The sequence below is a fragment of the Anabrus simplex genome, chromosome 1 (assembly GCF_040414725.1).
Source record: "Anabrus simplex isolate iqAnaSimp1 chromosome 1, ASM4041472v1, whole genome shotgun sequence".
Taxonomy (NCBI): domain Eukaryota; kingdom Metazoa; phylum Arthropoda; class Insecta; order Orthoptera; family Tettigoniidae; genus Anabrus; species Anabrus simplex.
In genome coordinates, this window is record NC_090265.1 from 1,047,983,946 (window position 1) to 1,048,011,063 (window position 27,118).

General features: G+C 39.1%; 1 protein-coding gene across 1 annotated transcript in view; it reads left to right on the top strand.

Moving 5' to 3' along the window:
* The window catches only part of LOC136857942 (cytochrome P450 6k1), a 168,559-nt gene that overhangs the window by 65,420 nt on the left and 76,021 nt on the right, over nt 1-27,118 (top strand). The window contains exons 2-3 of the mRNA XM_068225210.1: nt 13,526-13,685; nt 22,546-22,744. Coding sequence (XP_068081311.1) covers nt 13,673-13,685; nt 22,546-22,744 — 212 coding nt within the window. The 5' untranslated portion in view covers nt 13,526-13,672. The remainder of the gene's footprint in view (nt 1-13,525; nt 13,686-22,545; nt 22,745-27,118) is intronic.

Below are 27,118 nucleotides of genomic sequence, written 5' to 3' on the forward strand. Positions count from 1 at the left end.
AAGACCTGATGAGTCTCTTTTAACTGTAAAACCTAACCATTTAAAACTCTCAAACGATGCTATTCCCAAGTTTGAAAATGTACCTGCCTATCTGTCTAAAAATCTTCCAACACTGAGCAAAAATCCTATTCAAAGACAAGAAGAAATTGAAAAACGGGAAGAGGAAGGAAAGAAAGAAAGCTGAGGAAAAATATGACAGGATCAAGGACTTCGATGACGTTCAGGGTAATTTCAGTATTAAACGCAAATTAGATTTGGACAAAGTTTCCGTCAACTTTGATGATGATGATGATGCTTGTTGTTTTAAGGGGCCTAACATCGAAGGTCATCGGCCCCTCCGTCAACTTTAACAGCCAAAGTCTGTATTTTCAAAATGTATATGACTGAGGAAAATATTCCGAAAATTGGTACTTCCTTAACATTAAACGAGGCTCTTGATTTTAAATCCATTAAACATGATATTTTCATGAGTGATAACCCTGATATACGTGCATTAGGTGACGGGGGCAAGATATTAAAATGGTCAAATTAGAGAAGTATTTGTAACTTCCTGTTTAGACCTGCTTGTAACTCAAAAGTGACTGTCCACGACAAAATAGAATCTGTACACAAAATAATCGATGAAATTGAAAGTGAAGTTGATGAGTGTATCATTACTGATAAATTATAATTCTGTAAGGAACAGTTAAATATATCCTTTGCAAAGAAAGTATTTTACTCCTGTATTCTAATAACATGGTTCACTTCAATATTTTTCGCATTTCCTGGGGAGTAAAAGAAGATAAGACAATCAACGTTTCTTACAATGCCTCACCCGATTATTCACAGTCTTTTACTGCAAAACTAGGCACGGGAAATTCGGGTATTGATGATTCACATTGGAATTACTTGAAAAAGAAACTAAAATTGTTAAACGAGCATGAAATATTTTGTAACTTGTTGGATGGAGTCTACATAAAACGTGAGCTGAACTGTAAAGGACGAAAGGTTTTATTTTTGTTTTTGCTAGTGGCTTTACGTCGCACCGACACAGATAGGTCTTATGGCGACGATGGGATAGGAGAGGCCTAACAGCTGGAAGGAAGCTGCCGTGGCCTTAATTAAGGTACAGCCCCAGCATTTGCCTGGTGTGAAAATGGGAAACTACGGAAAACCATCTTCAGGGCTGCCGACAGTGGGATTCGAACCCACTATCACCCGATGCACGTTCACAGCCGCACGCCCCTAACCGCACGGCCAGATCGCCCGCTAGGAGGAAAGGTAGAGGGAGTTGCTTTTAGTAGTAAAAGCGGAGAAAATAACACTACATTAGCTACAACTGCACAAACTTTTATGTTGTCATCCAGTTTAAAAAAAGTAAAGACGTTGTTGATTTGTTTCCATGTAAGAACCTAACGTGACATTTCTTAGAAGAACTAATTTTGCAAGTCTTTAAAGTATTAACAGATAGGCCTATAGCTTATAAGGTAGCATGCATAATTTCTAATAATAACAGTGTTAGTAGGAAAATGTTTGAAAAGCTGCGCAAAAGCAATTTACAAACCACTTTTCAAAATCCATTTGACGAAACACACACACACACAAAGTTGTTTGATACTGGTCATTTATTTAAAATCTTAATAAATAACTGGCTTAATCAAGCTGACAACTTATCCTGACTTTTGACAACTCTGAGTCAGACAAAAAAATGTCTATCTGAGTCTATCTAGTGCGGCCTTGGCTTGCTCCTGCCCTGGACCAAAAGGTGTTGTACCAGACACTTTTAGAGCTACAAAATGTAAACCTGTACACTAATGTTTTTACATGAGGATTCTCAGAGAAAAATTCTGATTTCGCTTGTCAACAATGTTCTGGAAAACGAAAACATGTTTAAACATACAGTGATTAAATAAATAGTTTTAAACATTTCGTTGACAAATGTATATAAATCTTTTGTAATATATTATTGAATAACAATAGAAAAGTTACCGTTATATTATTGAATAACAATAGAAAAGTTACCGTAGACAAACTCATGGCTGAGAAGAAGAAATCCTCAGGAAAATAAAAATGTATAAGCTGAAACTTTAGGAATTGTTAGGTAAGTTTTAAATTGCAGCTTAATTTCTAAGAAAGGTTTCAGACTATTGTTGTGAATTGCCATCATGCATTTTCGTAGTAAGATTAACACTTTTTGTATACGTATTATGCGTTTTGATCTTTTACAAGATACCATGTTGAGTTACAAGTGACAGATTTTACGCAAAGAAATATACATATACTGCCCTGCCAGTTTTCTCCCCGCATAAAACTCGTGTAGTATACAAGCCTAAGTAAAGCCACAATTGAAGGAGTGTTCAATTTTATCATTAAGGTTGAATACATGAACAATATCATGGTGAAAGTGAGAGCGGGCCCTACACTGCCATGCTGAACGCCAGCCACTCGCGTGACGTCACGGTCCGAGCCTTGTGGCCTGTCTATCTAGTGCGGCCTTGACTCACCCCGTATGGTTCTGGCTCAGCTTCCGCAATGACATTCCTTCGTGCCTCTTCTAAGTATTCCTTTTTTTCTTTTTGGACATCTTTATAGCCTTTCCTCTGCTGCCGGTATTCTTCCAACGTTTTGTTGTCTTTCTTTTCTCTCGTGTTTTGAAGTGTTTTCATGGGTCTTTCCTCTGAATATAGTACGATGCATCAAACCATGGGTTTGCTTTTCTCCCTTGTACACGTGGGGCTGCTGCATTATTGATCAAGGGTGGTGCGTGGTATTGTTGCAGGGTTGCACAACTCCCAATAATATTACACTTCATTTGTCGTCTTTTCTTCCTATTTTGCAGTTTATATTCTAAAATATGTGAAAACCTACCATATTTGGTCGTTCAATGTAGGTACTGCACCTCTCCCAGGCTCATCAGGGCATCATTTATGTAACTGAGCTTCACAAATAAATCTTGAATGGAAATCTGTATGATGAGAACTTCGGAGGTCTATCCCGGGCATCGAACCCCCATCCTCCCTACTTTCACTATCTCAACAGCTAAGCTCGAGAGCATACGGGTCAATGGTCTGTTCGATAAAAAAAATGGGCACTTAATTTAAATATATTGTAAGAAGAGTGTTCTATAACATGAGAGGAATACACTAACTACTGGAATGAGAAGTATATTTGTTCCCAATTTTTAAAAATCTTAATTTTAATTAACTGATGGAGTCACAAGTGTAAATTTTACACGAGACAATGCCATATCATTACACATAAATCAACTCTCTGGAGGATATTACTACGTCCATATCAGTCTATTTTATATCTGACTATCGTTTGACACCGCCAATCATCTTTAAACAAGCACCTAGGTATTTACACTTTGCACTGAATAAGGGCATCCCCTTATTTTATTATCGATACCCGCTGGTATTTGTTATATCACTACACAACAAACACATGATTAAAAATATACACTGGAATTGCACCTCTCGTGAAGCGAATATAATTATTAGGTATCTGTCATGGTGGTGAAGTATTTAATGAAATACAGTTACGCACATTCTCATAATCATGTAAATCATATCGCCGTAATTTGCATATTAAATTTACTTGACTACCTTAATGAATTACAAGTTGTAGGGCAAGGCCGGTTCTAAAACACCGTGTCAGCATTTTTGTACTGAGTCAGCACCCGAGGTCATTGATACCGGCCAAGGTCATTGACCCCAACTCGACAGCTGTCATCTTGACGGACCCTAACCTCACTTTTTCGGACAAGTGAGCATCGCTAACCTCATTGCTGCCATCTTAACAAAGTCTAACCTCATTGTTGCCACCTTAAGCACGTGGTGGCGCGCAATTTGAAATCCATGTGCTTTTGACAGCTTTCATCTTGACAGGTCCAAACCACGTGGGTGCGGAATTTAAAATCCACGTGCTTTTTGACAGTTGCCATCTTGACAGGTCCTAACCACGTGGGCGCGGAATTTAAACAAGTGAACGTGGATAACCTCACTGCTTTATGGCAAGTTGACCTACCCGACGTGGATTTTACATAAGGGAGCATGCACAACCTCGCAGTCGCTATCATGGAGGGATCTAATCCCAGTTTTACTGGCAGATGCCCTTCCCGATGCGGACAGTCGCCATCTTGGATGGGCCTAACCTCAGTTTTACGGGCAGATGCCCTACTCGACGTGGACAGTCGCCATCTTGGAGGGGCCTAACCTCAGTTTCACGGGCAGATGGCCTTCTAGACGTGGACAGTCGCCACCTTGTAGCCAATTCGCTCGGTATAGGTGTGTTGCATTGGCAATATCACATAATGGTACTAGAACTTTACAGTATAAAAATATGACTATTATTACTCTACAGCTATGCAGGCCTAACCGCGTAGCCAATTCGCTCGGTATAGTTGTTGTTGCAATGGCATTAACACATAATGCTAGTAGAACTTTACATTATAAAAATATGATTATTATTACTCCACTGTTACGCTAAGGTACAGCCCCCAGCATTTGCCTGGTGTGAAAATGAGAAATCACGGAAACCCATCTTCAGGGCTGCCGATAGTGGGGTTCGACCCCGCTATTCCCGAATGCATGCTGATAGCTACTTGACCAAAACCGCGCAGTCAGCGACCGCTGCTAAGCCTGGCCGGGGTCTTAGATATCTTACAGCACCCCGACAATATTAATTATACACTTCAATCGTATTTTATACACACCGTACGGTTACATATCCATGTTTTAAATGTAATCTCTAATACGTGAGTGATGGACTGCATTCAGTAAAAGAATGGAATATTTTTGATACACTCCATGGAACTGTATAGGAAATGTAGAAGTGCTTCGTACGTTAGGTCACATCCGGGCGGGCAGGCAGAAACTTGCAGTGTTGTAAAAATGAGGACAGATATTGAACTTTGATCGATATGTGGGTTATATCCGGGTATGCTAGCGACATGCAGGCAGAATGTTCACATTCTTTTACTGAATGCAGTCCATCACTCACGTATTAGAGATTATATTTAAAACATGGATATGTAAGTATCCGGTATGCATAAAAATACGATTCAAGTGTATAATTAATATTGTCGGGGTGCTATAACATATCTATGACCCCGGTCGGGCTGAGCAGCGGTCGCTGGCTGCGCGGTTTTAGGTCACATAGCTATCAGCATGCATTCGGGGATAGTGGAGTCGAACCTCACTGTCGACAGCCCTGAAGATGGGTTTCCGTGGTTTCTCATTTTCACACCAGGCAAATGCTCGGGCTATACCATAACTAAGACCACGGTCGCTTCTACTGCGCGGTTTGGGTCACGTAGCTGTCAGCTTGCATTCGGAGATAGCGGGGTCGAACCCCACTGTCGGCAGCCCTGAAGATGTGTTTTCGTGGTTCCTCATTTTCACACCAGACAAATGCTGGGGCTGTACCTTAATTAAGACCACGGTCGCTTCTATTGCGCGGTTTGGGTCACGTAGCTATCAGCTTGCATTCGGAGATAGCGGGGTCGAACACCACTGTCGGCAGCTCTGAAGATGGGTTTCCGTGGTTTCTCATTTTCATACCAGGCTAATGTTGGGGATGTACCTTCATTAAGACCACTGTCGCTTCTACGGCGCGGTTTGGTTCATGTAGCTATCAGCTTGCATTCGGAGATAGCGGGGTCAAACCCCACTGTCGGCAGCTCTGAAGATGGGTTTCCGAGGTTACTCATTTTCACACCAGGCAAATGCTGGGGGATGTACCTTAGTGTAGCTGTAGATTAATAATAATATTTTATACTGTAAAGTTCTAGTAGCATTCTCTGTTAATGCCATTGTAACACAACTATACCGAGCGAATTGGCTACGCAGTTATGGATGCGTAGCTGTAGAGTAATAATAATCATATTTTTATACTGTAAAGTTCTAGTAGCCTTATGTGATACTTCCAATGCAACACGCCTATACCGAGCGAATTGGCTACGCGGTTAGGAATGTGTAGCTGTAGAGTAACAATAATAGTACTTTTATACTGTAAAGTTCTAGTAGTAGAGTGTTAGTCTCCGGATCCCAAGACAGTGGGTTCAAAATTGATGTTAACATTACTTAATAAGTAAAACTAGTATTGTAGTAGTGGTAGTGATTATTGTTTTAAGAGGAATGTGACGTTTAATTCTGTATTTCGTAGATCGATTATAAGATATCATCCCGTTGATTTTTACAATATAGTTAAATCGTTTTTCAAATATGTTTTATTGTGTAGGCATCGCAGAAAAGGTAATACGAATTAAAACTACTATGCAAAAAATACTAGGTTTGTATATTTTAATCACCTATGTCGTCAGCCATGATAATAGGTTTATGTGGTTCGTCAGCCATGATAAGAGATTTACGTGGTTTCTTATTTTTCACCAAGTAATATCAACATTACAGTAGACAATTAAATATCCCTAGTGTTCAATCGAATAAGCTTAAAACGTTACAATCAAAAATTCAGTGTTCTAAACACTAAACACCTGTTGTAACAGTCGACTAAAAGGGTGTCGCCTGAGTGGCCATCCGAGCTATTCAGCGTAACAATTTAATTTTTTGTGACTATGTTCGATTCGTAGCTAGATTAGATTGAGGTATCCCCTTGCCTGACGTAAGTAGTGACTAAAAGGGTAAAATCATTTTATAAACAAGGTAAGTTAACAATATATGAACACGTTTCCGATCCCTCTCCCCTTCTCACAGCTGACGTAACATTTTATCCGCATGGTTTTAGTGATTATTGGTTTAAGAGGAAGTACAACTCTACACCAATCACACTTCTATTCCTCTCCCTTTTCATTCTAATTATATAAAACTATAATCCCGCAAATCTATCTCCTTAACACAATACGATGTAGAATTATAGGTAGGACAAGATTGCATATATAACTTAAAGAAGTGCGTTTGCTATCATGTATAATCTGTTTTCAACAGAGAGATTAGTGTTCGAATCCCATAATGCATGTATTAGAGATTTTTCTAATAGTGAATAGAAATGGATCAAAGTTCGAATCCCATTATTTTTTATTCTGTTACGGTAACTATTGTGTTTACGATAAGAGAACCGGGTCTGAATCCATGATTTTTTATTCTGTTGCGGTAACTAAGTCAGAGTTCGAATTCTATATCTGTAATACATATTTTTCTGTTGCATGCGTCTGTGTTTCTAATAGCAAGGGATCAAAGTTCGAATCCCATGATTTTTATCCTGTTACGGTAACTATTGTGTTTGCGTTAAGAGAACAGGGTTTGAATCAATGATTTTTTAATTCTGTCACGGTAACTAAATCAGAGTTCAAAATCTATATCTGTAATACAGACTATTTTCTGTTGCATGTGTCAGTGTTCGAATCCCGCAAATCCATCTCCTTAACACAATACGATGTAGAATTGTAGGTGGGACACAGATTTTTCAAGGTATCCCCTGTTAAGTAATAACTAAAAGCGTAAAGTCAATTTATTTGCATAGTGGTATGATTATTGATTTAAGAAGACAAACATGAAAGCAGATGTAAAGAAGCATAATTAAGAGATACTAAGGTCAGCCTTGAGAATAAAGGGAGTTTAAATTCAGCTAAACGATTGTTAACGTTAGCCAAGACACAAATAATAGCAATGGATGGTGAAAAAGGCAAAATGACTGACAAAGTTGAACTGCTAAAATTTATTAGAAACTTCTACAATTCATTATACAGCAAAACCGAAGAAACTACAGCCATTCCCGTGCTTGGTACAACTTCACATGTCCCAGATGTCCTTCAAATCCAACATGTCAGTAAACCTAAAGAAGCAAGTTCATGACCAATGCATTCTCCGTGTCCTGACCTATGCCTGTGAGATCTGGACAATGAATGCGTTCACTAAACGGAAACTAAGAACTGCCCAGAGAGGAATGGAGAGGTCAATGCGTTATAGATAATATGAAAAAGGATACAGCTGCAGGAGATGACGGACTAACAGTTAGCATTCTGAAACTTGCTGGGGAGGCAACGGCAAATTATTTGGCTAAACTTTTTACTTCTTTTCTCCAACGAGGATCGATTCCCAAATTTTGGAACAAAGCAAAGATCATCCTACTTCACAAAAGAGGTAGTATCCACAGCGTAATGAACTATAGTCCTATCAGCCTATTGGCCGCCCTGTACAAAGTCTTTACCAAGGTCCTGACTAATACAATCAGCTCAACTCTCCACTTAGCCCAACCCATCGGACATGCGGGTTTCCGCAGTGGTTTTAGCAACATACTCGCTCTACGGGAAGTAATCAGCCGAATGAATGAATACCAACTGCCCCTCTGCTTAGCATTTGTTGATTTCGAAAAGGCATTTGATTCTGTTAACCACTCATCTGTCCTTTTGGCATTCGCTGAACAGGGAGTAGAAGGAGCCTACATCAACATACTTAAGGACATATATGAATCATCTTCTGCCTTTGTTAGTGTCAGTGAAACAACTGAAGATCTTCCCATTCAACGTGATGTAAAACAAAGTGACCCCATTTCTCCAAAGCTCTTCTCTGCATATGGCAATGTCCAAAGTTCAATGGAAAGATAGAGGTATCAGAATCAATGGGAGGCGGCTGAATCACTTGAGATTTGCGGACGATATAATATTGTTGGCTAACGGTAAGGATGAACTGCAATCACAAGTACGCGATCTTTTACTAGTTTGTCAGCAAGTAGGCCTCAAGATTAATCCGTCCAAGACAAAGGTCATGCATAACAAGTGGGCAGCTTCAGAAAATGTAGTGATAGAGGGAATAACTATTGAATATGTTGCTGAATACATCTATCTTGGTCAACAGAACATGAAAGGAGATATAAGTCAAGAAATTTTCCGAAGAATCAAATTAGGATAGCAGGCATTTGGATGATATTCAACCGTCTTCAAATCCAACATGTCAGTAAACCTAAAGAAGCAAGTTCATGACCAATGCATTCTCCGTGTCCTGACCTATGCCTGTGAGATCTGGACAATGAATGCGTTCACTAAACGGAAACTAAGAACTGCCCAGAGAGGAATGGAGAGGTCAATGCTTGGGTTTACCAGAAAAGATAGAAAGAGCGCCCATGACATCAGAGCAGTTACAAATGTCTTTGACATCATAACGGGAATTTCAACCTTGAAGTGACAATGGGCACGACATATGGCCCGAAGAAAGGATGGCAGATGGACCAGGGTTGTTCTCGAATGGAGTCCAGGAGATAAACTGAGACCGCGAGGAAGGCCACCGGATCGCTGGGACAAGGACATCCGTAAAATCGCCGGAGTTAATTGGCAAAACATCGCTCAAGATCGCTGGAAGCGGAGGCAACTCTTAAATACCTAAGTTTCAGACTTCAAGAGACCACATCAGTTATTGATAGAACTGGCTGATTGTGATTGTGATTTGTGACAACTGTACGTCGGATGGAGACATACAGCATTTGCTTGGCCTACTATCAATTCCATATTGTGTGTGTGTGTGTGTGTGTGTGCGTGCGTGTGTGTGCGCTGATCGCATATATGACTTAAAGAAGTGCGTTTTATCATGTGTAGCCTGTTTTCAACAGAGAGATTAATGTTCGAAACCCATAATGCATGTATTAGATATTTTTTTAGAAGAAAGGGAACCGAGTTCGAATCCTACGATTTTTTCTGTTACGGTAACTATTAGGTTTGCGTTATAATCAAGGTAAGTTTTCTGTTCAGAACACAATAGGAAATGAATGATGACTATTCAAATATTTACTGTAAGATAATAACAGTATGTTCCATGTCCTCTGTAATAGGATTGAACCTGTCAACATGTTTTGTCTTGTCGGATGGAGACATACAGCATTTGCTTGTCTTACTTTCCCATCTATACCGAGCGAATTGGCTACGCGGTTAGAGATGTGTAGAGTAATAATAAACATATCTTTATAATGTAAAGTTCTAATAGCATTATGTGATAATGCCATTCCAACACTCCTATACCGAGCGAATTGGCTACGCGGTTAGGATTTTTCTAATGATGAATAGAAAGGGAACAGAGTTCGAGTCCCATGACTTTTTATTCTGTTGCAGCAACTATTATGTTTGCGTTATAATCAAGATAAGTTTTTTCTGTTCAGAACACGATAGGAAATGTATAATGTTTAATATTCAATATGTTTTGTCTTGTCGGATGGAGACATACAGCATTTGCTTGTCCTACAATCAGTTCCACATTTTTGCGTGTGTGCTGATTGCATATATAACTTACAGAAGTGCGTTTGTTATCATGTATACCCTGTTTTAAACAAAGAGATTAGTGTTCGAATCCCATAATAAATGTATCAGAGATATTTTTCTTCTAATGATGAATAGAAAGGGAAGAAAGTTCGAATCCGTACGATATTTTTATTCTGTTACGGCAACTATTGTTTTTGCATTATAATCAAGGCAAGTTTTCTGTTTGGAATACGATACGAAATGTATAATGTCTAATAGTCAACATGTTTTGTCTTGTCGGATAGAGACACACAGTATTTGATTGTCCTTCATTCAATTCTATATTTTTGCGTGCGTGCTGATTGCAATCCGAAAGGAAAAATTTGAATATATAAAAAAAACTGAAGAGGGTAAAAAGGTATTACCTTCTCCTTACCTCATCCTCCTCCTCCTACCGCTCCCTCCTCTCTTGTTAACAATCGAAAGGAGTAAAAAGGGTAAGTGAAAACGTATGCGTCAATCATATTAGGAGGTAAAAAGAACAAGAGGACAACGCTACACCATGCTTTCCAGTTTAATACCATAACGTAAGTAGATCTGGTAAAAGGTAATATTTGACTTATCCTCATATCCGCTATTCTTTGCAAAATAGACCAGGAGATCGTCATCTGTTAGCTCTTTAATTGTATTATTAACAAAAATAATTTCTAATGCTTGCCTTGCCTTAAAACTATAATCCTCTCTCCGAAAATAGTGTCGAAAAGGGACCCTGTCGAAAAGATCAGCTTGCTTTAAAACTTTAATCCTCTCTCCAAAATAGTTGTGGGGAAGGGACCATGTCTAGAAGGGCAGCTTGCTTTAAAACTTTAATCCTCTCCAAAATCGTGTCGGGAAAGGGTCATGTCGAGAAGGGCAGCTTGCCTTAAAACTCTAAAGTTAGGCCCCTCTGGGTATGTCCCGTTCAATTTTTAAAAATTTCCGCAGCACATCGGGAAGGGCAGTCTGCTGATGAGGAGGAAGGAGGTTATGCCCCTCCAAGATAGCGACTGTTTACGTCGCGAAGGGCATCTGCTTGTAAAACTGAGGTTAGGCCCTTCCAAGATGGCGACTGTCCACGTCGGGAAGGGCATCTATCCGTAAAACTAGGTCCTGTAAGGTTATATCCTCCAAGTTGGCGACTGTCCACGTCGAGAAGGGCATCTTCCCGTAAAAATGAGGTTAGGCCCCTCCAAGATGGCGACCGTCCACGTCGGGAGGGGCATCTAACCGTAAAACTGAGGTTAGGCCCCTCCAAGATGGCGACTGCCAAAGTCGAGAAGGGCATCTGCCCAAGAAAACTGAGGTTAGGCCCATCCAAGATGGCGAATGTCTACGTCGGCGACTGTCAGGTTAAGCATGCTCTCTTATGAAAAATCCACGTCGGGAAAGACAACTTGCCGTAATGCAGTGAGGTTAGCCACGTTCACTTGCTTAAATTCTGCGCCCACGTGGTTAGGACCTGTCAAGATGGCAGCTGTCAAGAGCACGTGGATTTTAATTCCGCGCCCACGTGGTTTGGACCTTTCAAGATGACAGCTGTCAAAAGCACGTGGATTTCAAATTGCGCGCCACCACGTGCTTAAGGTGGCAACAATAAGGTTATGCCTTGTCAAGATGGCAGCAGTGAGGTTAGCGATGCTCACTTGTCCGAAAAAGTGAGGTTAGGGTTCGTCAATGTGACAGCTGTCAAAAAGTACGTGGCTTTGTTTACAATCAAAAGCACGTGTTCGTGACGTCACAGTCAGGGGGTCATTGCGTCATGGGTCAGTGACCCTGACCGGTGTCAATGACCTCGTGTGCTGACTCAGCAGAAAAGATGCTGACACGGTGTTTTATAGAACCGGCTTTGTCCTACTACCATTACACATCCATATGCATGTTTCTCTGGGATACCTTATCACACTATATCACAAAGCGGATCCAGCAACGTTGGTTTCCTGTAAGAAACCGTAAACATCATTGAATAATATAATGCGCATATAAACAGGAATCAGAAGTAATCACCTGAAATTACATCAATAAATAATACACTTCCCACACAAGAATGCATATAGAAATTATGACCTTTCCAGGTCTCCTGGTACTGATCCAAGTTTGTCAATACTACATGGTGTCGAACCCATGTTCCTCCGGTTTCGGGGCGCATATCGGAAAACCCTACTTTTGATCTAATTTGATAAGAAAAATGGGTGGAATCACTTCATCTAATGAGACATCGAGTCTACAACGTTGCTGGTAATATAATTGGCATTGGACTCTTAACACAATGTGCAGCTGGAGCAGACTTCTCCTATGAATGTTCCTAGCTTTTGACAGCCGAGCGAACCCATCTCCCTGTTCAACATTCTTTCACATTAGGGGTTGTAAATCTATCTCTGAGCCGTAGCCTGCATTCGTCATCTAGGAGAACGCTTTCTCTTTCGCTCCCAGCATATGCACAGAATTCATTTCACACGTCTCTTGCCCTGTTCAGGCACATCGTTATTTATTGCTACCAAATATCCTCTTATCATTGACCCGGCCCTATACATGCTTACAGCTCTCTTATTTAAAATCCACGTCGGGAAATGCAACTTGCCGTAAAGCAGTGAGGTTAGCCACGTTCACTTGCTTAAATTCCGCGCCCGCGTGCTTAGGACCTGTCAAGATGGCAACTGTCAAAAAGCACATGGATTCTAAATTCCACGCCCACATATTATTCTTTTATTCTTCCGGTCTCTCATCTCAATCACTGTCACACGAACCATCTCTCCTTACCTCACACACTAGTATCCCAAACCACATTGCTCATTCATTTAGAAGACTATTTCACCAGGTAATTTCACTAACACCACATCACTCGCGTACTATATAAATCATGGATTGCTCCCGGAATCGTGACTTCATCTTCATCTGGTTGCAGTCTTAAGATTAAAAGGGGGCGTAATGCCTGCCTTACTCGTGAAGCATTGAAACAAATGTTAATTGAAATACTATGACGACTCAAAAGGACTAATGGAAATTTAGTGACTTCGAACGTCTGTTGAAGTATTAATCCCATCTTTAAAATGCTTCACACACAACAAACACTAGGGGCCTTATTATTAATTCATGCAAGAAATTCCACGGGATAAATTTGTGATTATCCCAATCACAGAAGAAACCCATATAAAGACCTATTAATAAAAAGCTTCACTCCCTTCGACACACGCCTATGGTGCTTACCTATCCTTGAGATATTTGCATTCTAGAGAAATGTATATACACAAGTTTTAACATTTTATGGGCGATGTGAAATTCATGCCTAGAACAATGGAATATACTTAACGCTTCTGTCATCCGAAGGAACGGCTGGGGGGATTCAAGCTGCCATCACTGAAGCCTCGTTACTGAAGTGTACTTGGTTCATCTTCTTCTTCGTCTGGGTCTCGTACGTGATGTCTTGACCTGCAAACTGCCGTTTGACGTTCTAGGCGGTCCCTGAAGAGACGAATGCAGGCACAAGGTGCGACTCTAGTAGATTCCTCTCCTAGGTTCGACGATCATCTCGTACACGTAAGCAAATGGGAAATTTATTAATGAAGTAATGTTTTATGCATCATCAGATAACCTGCTATGGCTAGACACACACGTGGATTAAAATGAACTAACCAAGTAACGATTTTTAATTCTTGTAGCTCACTACTCATTTTCCTTTTGCAACACGTCACAGTTATTGGCTTTCATTGTTTTATATGCGCGTTATTCAGGCACTATTCTCTGGCTACATTAGCACTTCCTATTATTTTGATTTGCGCCTTCCGACACTGCACTTGCTTTACTCACGGCAATGAATCATTTGAAGAACATATCGGCATCTCACTACGTTCGCACAGTCAACATAAGCTACCCGACATTTAAATGTTATACACATGAGCCGCCACTGACTATAATAGTAGAGGAGAAGGTCCAAATATGGGTTAGTGGTGATAATGGGGGTGCATGATGCTGTAGCCTGGCAGTGGGTGTTGGAGCTTATAAGACTGAGGGTTGCAATCAATCATTCAATACTGATCTGCATCTAATGCAGTCGCCCAGGTGGCAGATTCCTCATCTGTTGTTTTCCTAGCCTTTTCCTAAATGATTTCAAAGAAATTGGAAATTTATTAAACGTCTCCCTTGTTCAGTTATTCCAATCCCTAACTAGGGTGAAGATAAAGTTGGAATTCAAGAGGACAAACTGGGGCAAATATTCGTTTATAGGAAGGGGAGTTAGGGATTGGAATAACGTACAAGAGGGAAATGTTCAATAATTTTCCAATTTCTTTGTGATCATCTAAGAAAAGGCTAGGAAAACAACAGATAGGGAATCTGCCGCCTGGGCGACTGCCCTAAATGCATATCAGTAGTGATTTATTGAAAGCAGGAATGTAAGCGACGTCAGTCTGGTGGAGGAATTGTTTCGTACATTCCGTGTTATAGTGCGTAGAGTCAATCCAGGCGCTGCTAAAAGTTTTACAGGTAAGAGTGAAACATGCCTTTGCTTGTCATTCATCGTAATAAAGGATACCGAGGTATGTGATAATTGCTCTTAAATATCATAGCTCTCATTTGAGGAAATACATGAGTTTGTTTTTAATAACTGTAGACCATCTGAACTCTTCAAACAACATTGACGTCATGGTCTAAATTTGGGTTACCTTGTATGGTCCTAATATGGCCTAGTGAGGGAAGTGGTTTAAGGAGGCTCAAGAGGTGGTGTAGAGAGTCCTTTTCACATTGCACTTCCTACATTATCGAAGAAAACTACTAACCGAGAACCTAAAGCGACTGGTTCTTCCCTAATATCCGGGACTCCTTACAAGTTTCGACTGTCCGAGTCAGTTGGGAAGCTGACAGCTAAACCTCAGCGAAACATGAGCAGCAGGATAATAGATTTTGATCTAGGAACATAACGTGAAGGAAGAAAATTGAGATTCAAAAAGATAACAAGGAGGAAGTAAGGGAAAAGCATACGTGGAAAAGGCGAAGATAAATTCCAAGGAAAAGTAAAACTGAAACTTTAATTAACGGAGTTCAGATTCTGATTCGGAAGAGTTTATAGACATATCGATGAAAATGGATGATGATGGAGATAGTTTTATGGTTTGTCCTCGGGGAGATCAAGGCCGCGAGATGCATGTTTTGGGAGAGACAATTTTCCGAAGACTCTTCCGTTGAATTTCGGATAATTTGTTTTATGTGCTGCTTGTAGGCACACAGTGGCTGTGTGGGTGCCGAAAAGAAACAACAGATTTGCGACTTTTGTAAATAATGTACGCAGTATTACTGGTATGTTTCGTGTGTATTTATTATTTGTCTTCCGTATCGTTACTGCGATTTTTCATTTTCTTGTGCCTAATGCCATGATTTCATGTTATTAAGTCATTTTAAAACTAGCCTATTTTTGGATTGAAAACTAACAAATTGACACATTTTATTAAATCTTTATTTGTATTTAGATCATTACTGCATTTCAAATTTCCATGTTTGTATGCTTTGGCTAATACATCCAGTTAAAATTTGCAGCTGTTTCTTCATTTGTGTCTACAACGGTTTTCCAGTAATTTCACAGAAAGGAAGTAGTAGCCCATATTTGGACCTTCTCCTCTATGTATTCCCCTAATATGTTAATACGGGAACTACCAGCACCTAGACTCACACACACTATCCTTCCTTCATTCCGTACGATTAGGTTATATATTCATGTGGAATTGTCTGATATATGACAGACTTGGTTTGAACACAATAATTCAATGTGAATAGCGCACAATATTTTTCAGTCATGCTGAATTACAATAACTGAGCACACTTGCTCACACTGAAGTTTCACAACTGAAATGAACTGGCGTATGGCTTTTAGTGCCAGGAGTGTCCGAGGACATGTTCGGCTCACCGGGTGCAGGTCTTTTGATTTGACACCCGTAGGCGACCTGCGCGTCATGATGAGGATGAAATGATGATGAAGACGACACATACACCCAGTCCCTGTGCCAGCGAAATTAACCAATTAAGGTTAAAATTCCCGACCCTGCCGGGAATAGAACCCGGGAACCCTGTGACCAAAGGCCAGCACGCTAACCATTTAGCCATGGAGCCGGACGTTTCACAACTAACACGTAACAACTGCGGTAGACTGTATCAGAATGGAATACTATGGACTAGTTGGGGTTTCTTATATAGTGAAACCAAACTTTTCGCCTAAAGTGGTGGTAAGCCCCGCCAACTTGCAAAATTCGGTCCGTTAATAATAAATTCTCAAAGTCGTGTGAACAGTTAAATTGTAGCCCAAAAATTCCACTTTCCACTGATTGAGTTTCATGCAAATCGCATCGTTGGATCTATAGTAATCTTTTAAGCGTTCTCTTGAAAATTCGCTGTTGGGACTCATTTCTTTCGAGCGGCGCGAACCTAGCATCTGTTCCGTATTTACGCACAGCTGTCTAAGGTTCGTCATTACCGATACTCTCGTTATGTAGTACATTTTATGAAATCATTACTTTGTATAAAATACACCGATTCAAATGAGTCCTTACTCATAAGTTTCCATAGCATGTATCAGAAGTTCTTATTATTATTATTATTATTATTATTATTATTATTATTATTATTATTATTATTATTATTATTATTATTATTATTATTATTATTATTATTATTATTATTATTATTAACAAGTGAATACTATAAGATGGCACCAGTGGATATGCAGGGAAATCGATGAAAATATCCAGCTCTTGTGTTAAAACACTGTAATAGACTCCGCCTTCTGACCCAAATGTTCTCCTGCGCTTGGTGTGGCTTTTCTCATCTCTGTCTGCAAATAGAGGGCGTAATTCCAAGGTCTCGCCGTACATAGCTTTATTTTCCTTTGTGCGCGTAACTAAACCTCCGCTCTCCGAGCTGGCGCGGTGCCACTCATATCCCGCTCTGGTCGAAAAATGTTCATTTCGACATTATATGTCGTAGAATGTCGCGAAAAACGGCATATATTATTAGCTGGACCTCATGACATGCCTATGAACGTGGTATTGAACAGTTACAGTACTAATGCTTCGTAACGGGCCATTAAACTCCGCCGCCTTCGAATCAAACTCAGGGGTTGACTTCCCTACGGTAACTCCCTAGCGCACAGCGCGCCGCTATTTAATTTCAGCAGGGACGAGCCTAAGCCTGTATACAGTGTACGGTATCAGGTAGCACGCCCTCCAGTATCGGTCCTAGGGAGTTACACGAGTCCAGCAGGTCCCCTATCGAAAAACAAGTCCAAATGTCCCCGTTAGATTGCACCACTCTGCAGAGATGACTTCATCCCTGCTTTCTCTCCTATCCCAACGGTAATTTCATTTCCACGCCACTAGGGTAAGCCGTACCGCACCACCCACAATATTACCAACACTAGTATTTTATCGGCAAACATAACCATTCGTTTTATCCCAAAATTTGATTTGAGGGTATACTTTCGGAGGAAACGATTTCTCATCAGCATAACTTCATGTTATACTTCTGTCAACCGTAAAACGAGCTTTGTGCCAACATTGTCACATGCGGGTAAACGGCTGGACTATTGCGACATGGAGTTATTGGTGTTACTACAGACGTTAAGTTTACCTTTATCACGCGTAGATCTTGGTGTGTTTTGAGGTAATTGAGTGTTTTGGTTCTAGATAGTTTTTCTGTGCGTTATCACGACTGATGGATTCTGGATTGTGAGTATGAGTTCGTCACAAAGCTGCCGGTGTTTATGTAGTTTACTTCGACTATTTGTTGTTGTCATTTCACGGCATTAGCTCTCAAATCTCTCATCTGTGGGTGTAATAGTACTTTTTTGTAACTGAATGTTTAGTTTGAAGTATTAACTTTTCAAGGCGTAATATCATGTGTAGTGGAGTGTGAGTGAAAATGAAAACTGAAAGTAATTTACAAGTTAGAGAGTTTTTCAGGTTTCTGATAAGGAGAAACTTATCGTAAAGACACTCGGAAGACCATTACCGGACTTAAATATTGTGCAGAATACTGGAAATCGACAGTTTAAGAGGGTGTTTAAAAGGGATATTTATACAAACAGTGATTGGTTATGTAGCTGCGAAGTTAAAAATGCGTTATTATACTTCCCGTGCTTGTTGCTTGGTGGGGAACCCGCGTGGACCGAAGGAGGAGTTACGGACATAAAGCACTTAAGTACCAAAATAATCACGATTCTTTAGCTGTTCACATTCAAAACGTTTTAAGACTGATACTTTGGAACTGTCAACGTAGCTGGACAACTCGGTAGTGCGCATAGAAGGAAAATTGCGGTGTATAACGAAGAAGTTAGGTATATCTGATATGTGTTAAATATTTTAATAAACTGTATTCGTTTCTGCAGTTATTTTGAACTGGCCTTAAGGGGTAACGATGAAAATGAATCATCATCAAACCCAGGTGTTTTTAGAGGACTAATAAATTTTAGCGCTGAATTGGATGCCGTGCTGAAAGGTCATTTAGGCAACTGTTTTCAAAGGAGCATCCAAAACAATTCAAAATGAAATTTAGCAAATTATGTTCGAGGTATTCCAGGAAGAAATATCAAAACAAATAAGGGAATTAGAATGTTTAGCTATTATAGCAGATGAAACCAATGACATTTCGAATATATTCCAGATGTCTGTTGTGTACCATTACGCAGTAAGAGGAAACCAATAGAAAGGCTCTGGGGTTTCCTGTCTCCGGCAAAACATGACGCACAGATTTTAGCTGCGTGTTTATTGGAAGAATTAAAGAAGCGTAAAGTAAATGAAACTCCCCAAAAGTTAACTGCACAGACACATGACGGGGCATCCGTTATGACTGGTTCCTCTGGTGGGGTACAAGCTATTGTAAAAGTCATATTCCAACGCAGAATTTGTGCATTGCTATGCTCATCAAGATAATCTTGTAATGAGCAAGGCGGCACCAATCAACCGCAATGTGAATTTTTTTCAAGTTTGCAGGGAATTTGTGCATTCTTCTCCAACAGCCCACAGCGGACCGCGACACTTGACGAGGTAGTGAGGAATCGTTTAACACGGGCTTGTCTTACTAGGTGGAATTTTCAATCACGATGCGTAAACATAGTTTATGACTGCAAGGAAGACCTTATTGAGTGTATGAACCAGATATTGGAAGGTGACTCTGTAATGAGTAAAACTACAATTTGTCAGGATCTTGGTCATAAAAAAGTTATTTCCAGTTGTAATTTCAATTATTGGCTGAAATTCTCCCGTAAATGTTGGCCACTAGTGGAAGTTCTCTTCGGTCAGCTACAACAAGGAGACACTGATGCGGGTTCTGCACATAAGGCCATTTCAGAATTTGAAGTAAACTTCTCCAAGATCCGAGAAGACATTGACCTCACGAGCGGTAATGAACCTACTGATTGCTCATTGAAGAAAAAGAAACTGGACACGACTGAATGGAAAAGAGAAGCAAAGGAATTCTGCGATGTGATAATTTCCCAGGCTAAAAAATGTTTTTGCTTCTCAGCTCATCATGGAGCTTCATTATTGTTTCTTGCAGACAAGTACGTTTTTGGACAAACAGAAACTATGTCATGAACCATCTATTTACCGCAATAATTCAGATCATTGTCGGGTGTTGCTAGTCTAGCACAGTTTATAATAACCAACAACATAGAGAGGACGTTCACTGAGTGCTTGAAACTGTTGAAGTTAATTGTTAAAATCCATATGACGTCTGTCGAAGCAGAAAGATGTTTTTCTAATTTGAAGAGAATAAAAACTTTCTTAAGGAACTCTATGACCCAGGAAAGATTGACGGCCTTGACAATGATTTCTATAGAAAGAGATCTGGTGATGGAAATCGTATACTTCAATCAACGGGTGATTGACAAGTTTTCATTAATGAAAAGCAGGAGGGCAAATTTTCAATTCACGTGAGGTAAGAATAATTGTAGTTATTCTGTATAATTAGCATCTAATTTCCTGTGGTTTAATTGCTGTATATATTTAAATATTAATAGGAACGTAGTTCATTACTTAAGGATACAAGGGTTTCTTGTTATTTCTGTAAGCTTCTCATTTAGAAATGCAACATTAAACATTTTGATGTAATACCCAGCTTCCGATACCACCAGCTGCCACTGCTTTTGATGCAGTATTGGATCCATGTTGTAGCGTCGTCAATATCTCCTTCCTTGGTATATCTTCCATCTTTTCTCTCACCATACATCTGTTTATTTTCTTGTTTGTATTGTTAGTTGTTGTTGTTGGAATATCGTCGTTAGCTTCACCATCTACATCTAATCTGACTGGGATATGTTTGCAAATAGCATCTCCTTCTGACAGCATCAGCGCCCATATGACAGTTTGTAGGGGGAGGACCTGCGGTTACGTAGTATTTTTAATATTTTGGAAGATAAATGCCGACTTGTATTCTGTGGAAGAATAACCCCCGGTGTTCCCTGCCTCTTGGTGGGGAACGGTACTACTACTTCTACGTAATACTGACTTTTAAATCATTTTCTTGAAAGGAAAACACCTGACTAGACTAGATTTTTGCCTTTCCCTGAGAGCTAGGGGGGGGGGGGCGCCCACCTTGCCCCCCGGGTATGGGCGCCCTTGTCTGACAGTATTGTATTGGCACTCGTTTTCCAGACATTCCTCTGGTGTATATGAGGTCTATTGTACTAGCCCCGTTGTGAATTATGTATGTCCAGTCTTGGCTTCGATTACGGACTTCAAAGCTTCCGTTCTTGGGTAATTGATTACTTTGTTACTCTTTGAATTTTTGTACATCCATTCTACAATTTAGTTCACCGGCTAGAACAGCCTTTATTGTTCCTTGAAAAGTATTCAAAGCTGCTCCAAGGCAGTATATTATGTCCGTAGCGGTTTGTTCAGGATTAAAGTAGACCACCACTATCACACATAGTTCTGTTTCTACAACTAATATGTCCTCATCCCTCCATAATAGCTTTAAGTCTGACTTGTGTGCATTTCTCTTACAGTTTTGAACATCGAAAATTTACAGATACTGCCCCGTAATTTTGCATATCATCCCTGCATACTGATTTATGAATTGAAGTTACTGTGTGATTTTAAAACAGTCTGGGTATGCTCCATTGATAAGTGAAAGATTGAAAATATGTAGTAAAGGTTTCATCACGTGGTGAGATAACTCGTTTTGCCGCTTACAAAGACAAACATCCAGAAACAACTATAACCTAAAAACCACAAATATATATACTTCTGAAGGCCGCGCTTCAGACTGATGATTTTATACGGGTAAGATGACTGCCCATTCTTAACCTCATTTACAAAAACAAAATAGCATCATCATAGTGGAATCTATTTACTACGGGTTATAAATCTATTAAAAAAAACCATCCCAGTCACCTCACTATACTCTGTTAATCAAACCATACCACTTCGCAATGTAAAAATACTACTGTTGAATAGATGAACAACGAATGCCATGTCGAATCAAACAAAGACTGACCAAGCACTGTACTCTTGGCCTGCGATTTCATCTAGCAATAATCAGTTCTGTGCACAACACGCATTAGCTCCAGGTTACACATACAGTATAAACCTAAAACACACACACACACAAACAAACACAGTGCATTTTCTCGGAGAGGAATAATCCAAAGTATGACTAACAAATGAACACCATGTAACATCTTCACAAAATGCACACCGGGAATGAACATGCAATAGCCTATGACCCCGTAATGCGTTCGTCATCTGCTCCGTAATGGCACCGGTACAGACACGACTCCACAATCAAGGTTCTTCAACACTACCAACGCCGTAATGACTAATGACATCGTGGCACGTGCACACGCGTATATACGGGCTTGTTCCACGTGGCTGTTGCGTCGCTAAAAGTCCACTGGAAGCAATGTTCTACCTGAAATATCTTCAAGCGTCTCTCAGTCAACGCAAGCTCGTTCAAAACCGGAGCTTTTGGATTGGTTACCGAGCGGCCCATACGAAAGTTAGCGATCGTTAATCTTCATCCACATTGGTGAATAATAATCTTCAGCATATACTTTCCGACTGTATCACGGGTTTTCAAACCATTTGTTGTAACACTTTCAACCCACTTCAGCAGTCTTTACAGATATAGTCACTGTTTCCCATGTTGCACAATCTTCACTGCTAGGCCATGTGTACAGACTATTACCCAAATATTTTATAAATCACAGAGGATTGTCAATAATATAATTTCTGAAATATGTCTTCTCAGAATCTGTGAACTCAAGATGTACTTGAATCTTTCTCATAATATTTTGGCAGGAGCAACGGTAGATAGCAGATCTGTTTCGACTTGGTCTGACTGATTTCTCTTGTACTCTGCAACAGGTACCGGTACTATGCTGACAGAAGTACTTTTCCTTGTGCTGGCGGCAGCCCCATTGGTGTACCTATACAGCACACGAACATATGGCCACTGGAAGAAAAGAAAAATACCCTTTGTGAAGCCTGTTCCTCTATTTGGAAACATGCTGGACGTAATTCTCGTCCGACGGTCCCTTGCAGAGATCACTGAGAAGATCTACAGGTAATAAAGAACTTAAATTAAACTTTAGTCGTTCAGTGTAATTTGATGGTTGTTGACCAATTCTTGGGAAACCTAAAAAAGTTATCATGGCTGTCTTATATTTATTTGTCAGGGTGCTGTAGGTGACAGGGAATATGAAAGAGGTCATTAGAAAAATAAGCAATAATACTGAGAATTGCACTTTCATCCATTCGTTGATAAACGACATGCATGTTATTGGATCAATCAATCGATGAGTTATCACTGATCTGCATTTAGGGCAGTTGCTGATGTGGCCTATCAGTTGTTTACCTATTATTTTCTTTAAAATAATTTCAAAAAATAGAAATTTATCAAACATATCACTTGAAAAACTATTCCAATTTCTAACTTCTCTTCCTATGAACACGTATTTGACCCAATTTATCCTCTTGGATAAATGATAGGAGCATACAGATAAATAAAATAATAACGTAGGAGGAATGAGATGTGAAAATAAGCTAAATGGAAGGGAAATGAGACGTGTGACTCCAGATTTTGGATAGCCTAATATGGATGAGATTAGTTGACCAGGACCGGATGGACAGGATATTAAATAGATAAGATAGCAGTGTAAAGTCATTAAAATATGCAAAAGTAGTATAATGCATTGGTTTTAGAGATATCTAAGCAATGATATATTGGTAGCTACATTATCATGTTTGTGTATGATCCTATTTCTTCAAACTGTGCACAAGTCCATACTGACTTGGAAATCATAGGTACTTGACAATATAAAGCACAGGAATATAATTCTTGTAGGAGCTTGTAATGTAAATCTCCTTTGTGATGATAATCTCACCAATGAGTACAAACGTTTCTTTCATAGCTATAGTCTAATAAAACAAAAACTATCAAGAAAATACACTGAAGGCTAGCTTCTAATGTAACAGTCTAAAAGGAGTTGGAACCGGTAATGAGCATAGTCAGGAAGAAACGAATCTCATTCTTTGGACATCTACTCAGGACACCAAAAAACAAGATCATCAGGAGAATTATATAAATATTCTGGAGCGGCATGAGCAACATTAGATGGATTACATAAATCAAAGAAAATATGAGGGAACTACAAATTACAATAGAAGATTTTAAGAAACAAAACAGATGGGGAGAGGGATGGGTGATTTCAGACAAACAAAGAAAGATCCGAGAGAATGAAGAAGAGGTGGGCTGACAGGAAACAGAAAATACATTTTTAAATAAAATTGACTAAAGTGGTCCAATGAAAGCCATAAAATTTAAATAAGTAATGATAAATAAATTGTAATACCATATACCCTACTAGAATAATCTCAAACAACTCTTTGTTTACTGATCATTTTCTTTGTTGCATAAAATTAAGTAACTGGGCTTTTATGATCGACTTCTTTCTTACAGAATACAGTTGATCTCAACTGTGAACTCACTACATTATCTTTGTTGCACCTTGATTCAATCTCACGTACTATACTACCATCATGGAAGAGTACACATCCTAAATACTTGAAATGATTTACCTGTTCCAGTTTTGTATTCCCAACATTCTCTTACGTTTCTCCCCTACTGACATCACTATAATATTGGAAATGCTAATTTTCATATCATACTCACTGCACGTGTTTTCAAGTTCCAAGGTACCAGATGGTAGGTTTTCTGTTATTTTGGTGAATTAATTGTCCTCAAAAGATACTGTTCGTTAGTAATAAAACAATTATAATATCTGTGCTGTTTTACTATATAACTTAAAAACACGTCATTACAACTTATAAGTTAGATCGTATACAAAGCCTCCGGGAGAGTCCTCAACTCACTTGTTACACCACCATTCTTCTTCTCCTTCTCAAAATCAAATCAAAATCTCTTTATTTGCAAATGAGGTGTCTACCTCGGTGGCAAATGGTACACTAAAATACATTATTGCCAAGGACTAAATTTTAAATTAACAAGAGAAGAAGAAAATTTTCCTAGAATACAATATTATACAATTTACGCTAATAATTTGTTCTATTAAACACACACATCATCCTTAATAAATTTATATTGTTTACAACATTCTACTTATAATATCTTACAAACATAGTCAACTCATATACAGTATGTGAAATTACTTCTAATAATAATATACAACTGGTATAAGATTAAAATTAACATTGAATTTATTTACATATTTATATTTTACCCATTTTGGAACCTAAGTAGCATAACGACCTGCTGCGTCTTAACCAGAGCCCCTTTTGCCACCACTTTTCAGAGTTCCTGAAGGGCCTTCACAGCTACCGTAGCGGTCCCAGGGCCCTCGAAGTCCCCACTGTACTTCACCCCTACAGGCAGTCCTCTACTTGGGCTGTCCAAACTCCATAGACCAGGGGATGGAATTAATTTAATCACACACATTTTTTATTTACAATATCCTGCACTGGTCGAATGCCCTTTAACATTTCATTTATTTTCTCTGTTGTTGTTTATTCTCTTCTTGAATATCTGTACAGATTTTGGAAAAGGATCAAACACTACGCCTGGTAAACTGTTCCACTCCTTCACGCCCTTCCCAATGAATGAAAATTTACCCCAATCGCTTCTGCTAAAATTCCTTCTAATTTGGTACTTGTAGTCAGTTCTACCAATATAATTATTTTCCAACTGAAGCCTCTCATGGATATCTCTCCATGCTTCTTCTCCTGTATAGGCTCTATATAATCCTATAAGTCTAGTTTTCTCCCTTCTCTTACTTAAAGTTTCCCAACCAAGTTCCTTTAACATTTCTGATACACTACTCTTTCTCCTGAAATCCCCTGTTACAAACCTTGCTGCTTTCCTCTGCACACCATCTAGTTCTTTTATTAGGTATTCTTGGTGAGGATCCCAAACACTGTTTGCATATTCCAATAATGGACGAACCATACTTAAGTAACTTTTTTCTTTTAATTCTTTGTTGCATCCTTTAAGTAGCCTCATTATGACATGTAACGATCTGTATGCTTTCCCAACAATGTCATCAACATGACCCTTCCAGTGCAAATTACTTTCAAATCTCACACCTAAGCATTTGCACTTGCCATCTTTAGGGACAACTACCTCATCCAAAGTATATTCAAATTCAGTTTTAAAGCTCCTGTTTGTAAATGTTGTAACAGTTGATTTGCCTCCATTAATCTTCATATTATTTTCTTCAACCCATTCTTGGATACTCTCAAGGTCCCTTTGTAATTCTGAGCAATCCTCAATGTTATTTATTTCCCTATAAACAATTATGTCATCTGCATACAATCTTATTTTCGATGTTATATTGTTCCCTAAATCATTTGCGTATATTAAGAAAAGTAACGGACCGATTATACTAAAAGTATAATAAGTAATGTAGCTACCAATTACTTATTTCCTAAAAGTAGGAAATAATATATCACAGGAAGAGAAAGTTTGGAAGGGAATTGCACAGGGTAGTATAATCGGTCCGTTACTTTTTTAATATACGCAAATGATTTAGGGAACAATATAACATCAAAAATAAGATTTTTATGCAGATGACATAATTGTTTATAGGGAAATAAATAACATTGACTATTGTTCAGAATAACAAAGGGACCTTGGGAGTATCCAACAATGGGTTGAAGAAAATAACATGAAGATTAATGGAGGCAAATCAACTGTTACAACATTTACAAACAGGAACTTTAAAACTGAATTACAAGTGCAAATACTTAGGTGTGAGATTTGAAAGTAATTTGCACTAGAAGGGTCATGTTGATGACATTGTTGGGAAAGCATACAGATCGTTACATGTCATAATGAGGCTAGTTAGAGGATGTAACAAAGAATTAAAAGAGAAAAGTTACTTAAGTATGTTTCGTCCATTATTGGAATATCCAAACAGTGTTTGGGATCCTCACCAAGAATACCTAAGAAAAGAAATAGATAGTGTGCAGAGGAAAGCAGCACGATTTTTAACAGGGGATTTCAGGAGAAAAAGTAGTGTATCAGAAGTGTTAGAGGAATTTGGGTGGGAAACTTTAAGCAAGAGAAGGGATAAAACTAGACTTATAGGATTATAGAGAACCTATACAGGAGAAGCAGCATGGGGAGAAATCCGTGAGAGACTTTAGTTGGAAAATATTTATATCGGCGACTGACCACAAGTATACAATTAGAAGGAATTTTACTAGAAGCGATTGAGGTAAATTTTCATTCACTGGGAAGGGCGTGAAGGAGTGGAACAGTTTACCAGGGGTAGTGTTTGATCCGTTTCCTAAATCCGTACAGATATTCAAGAAGAGAATAAACAGCAACAGAGAAAATAAATTAAATGTTAGAGGGCATTGGACCAGTGCAGGTTATTGTAAGTAAAAAATGTGTGTGATTAAATTAATTCCATCCCCTGGT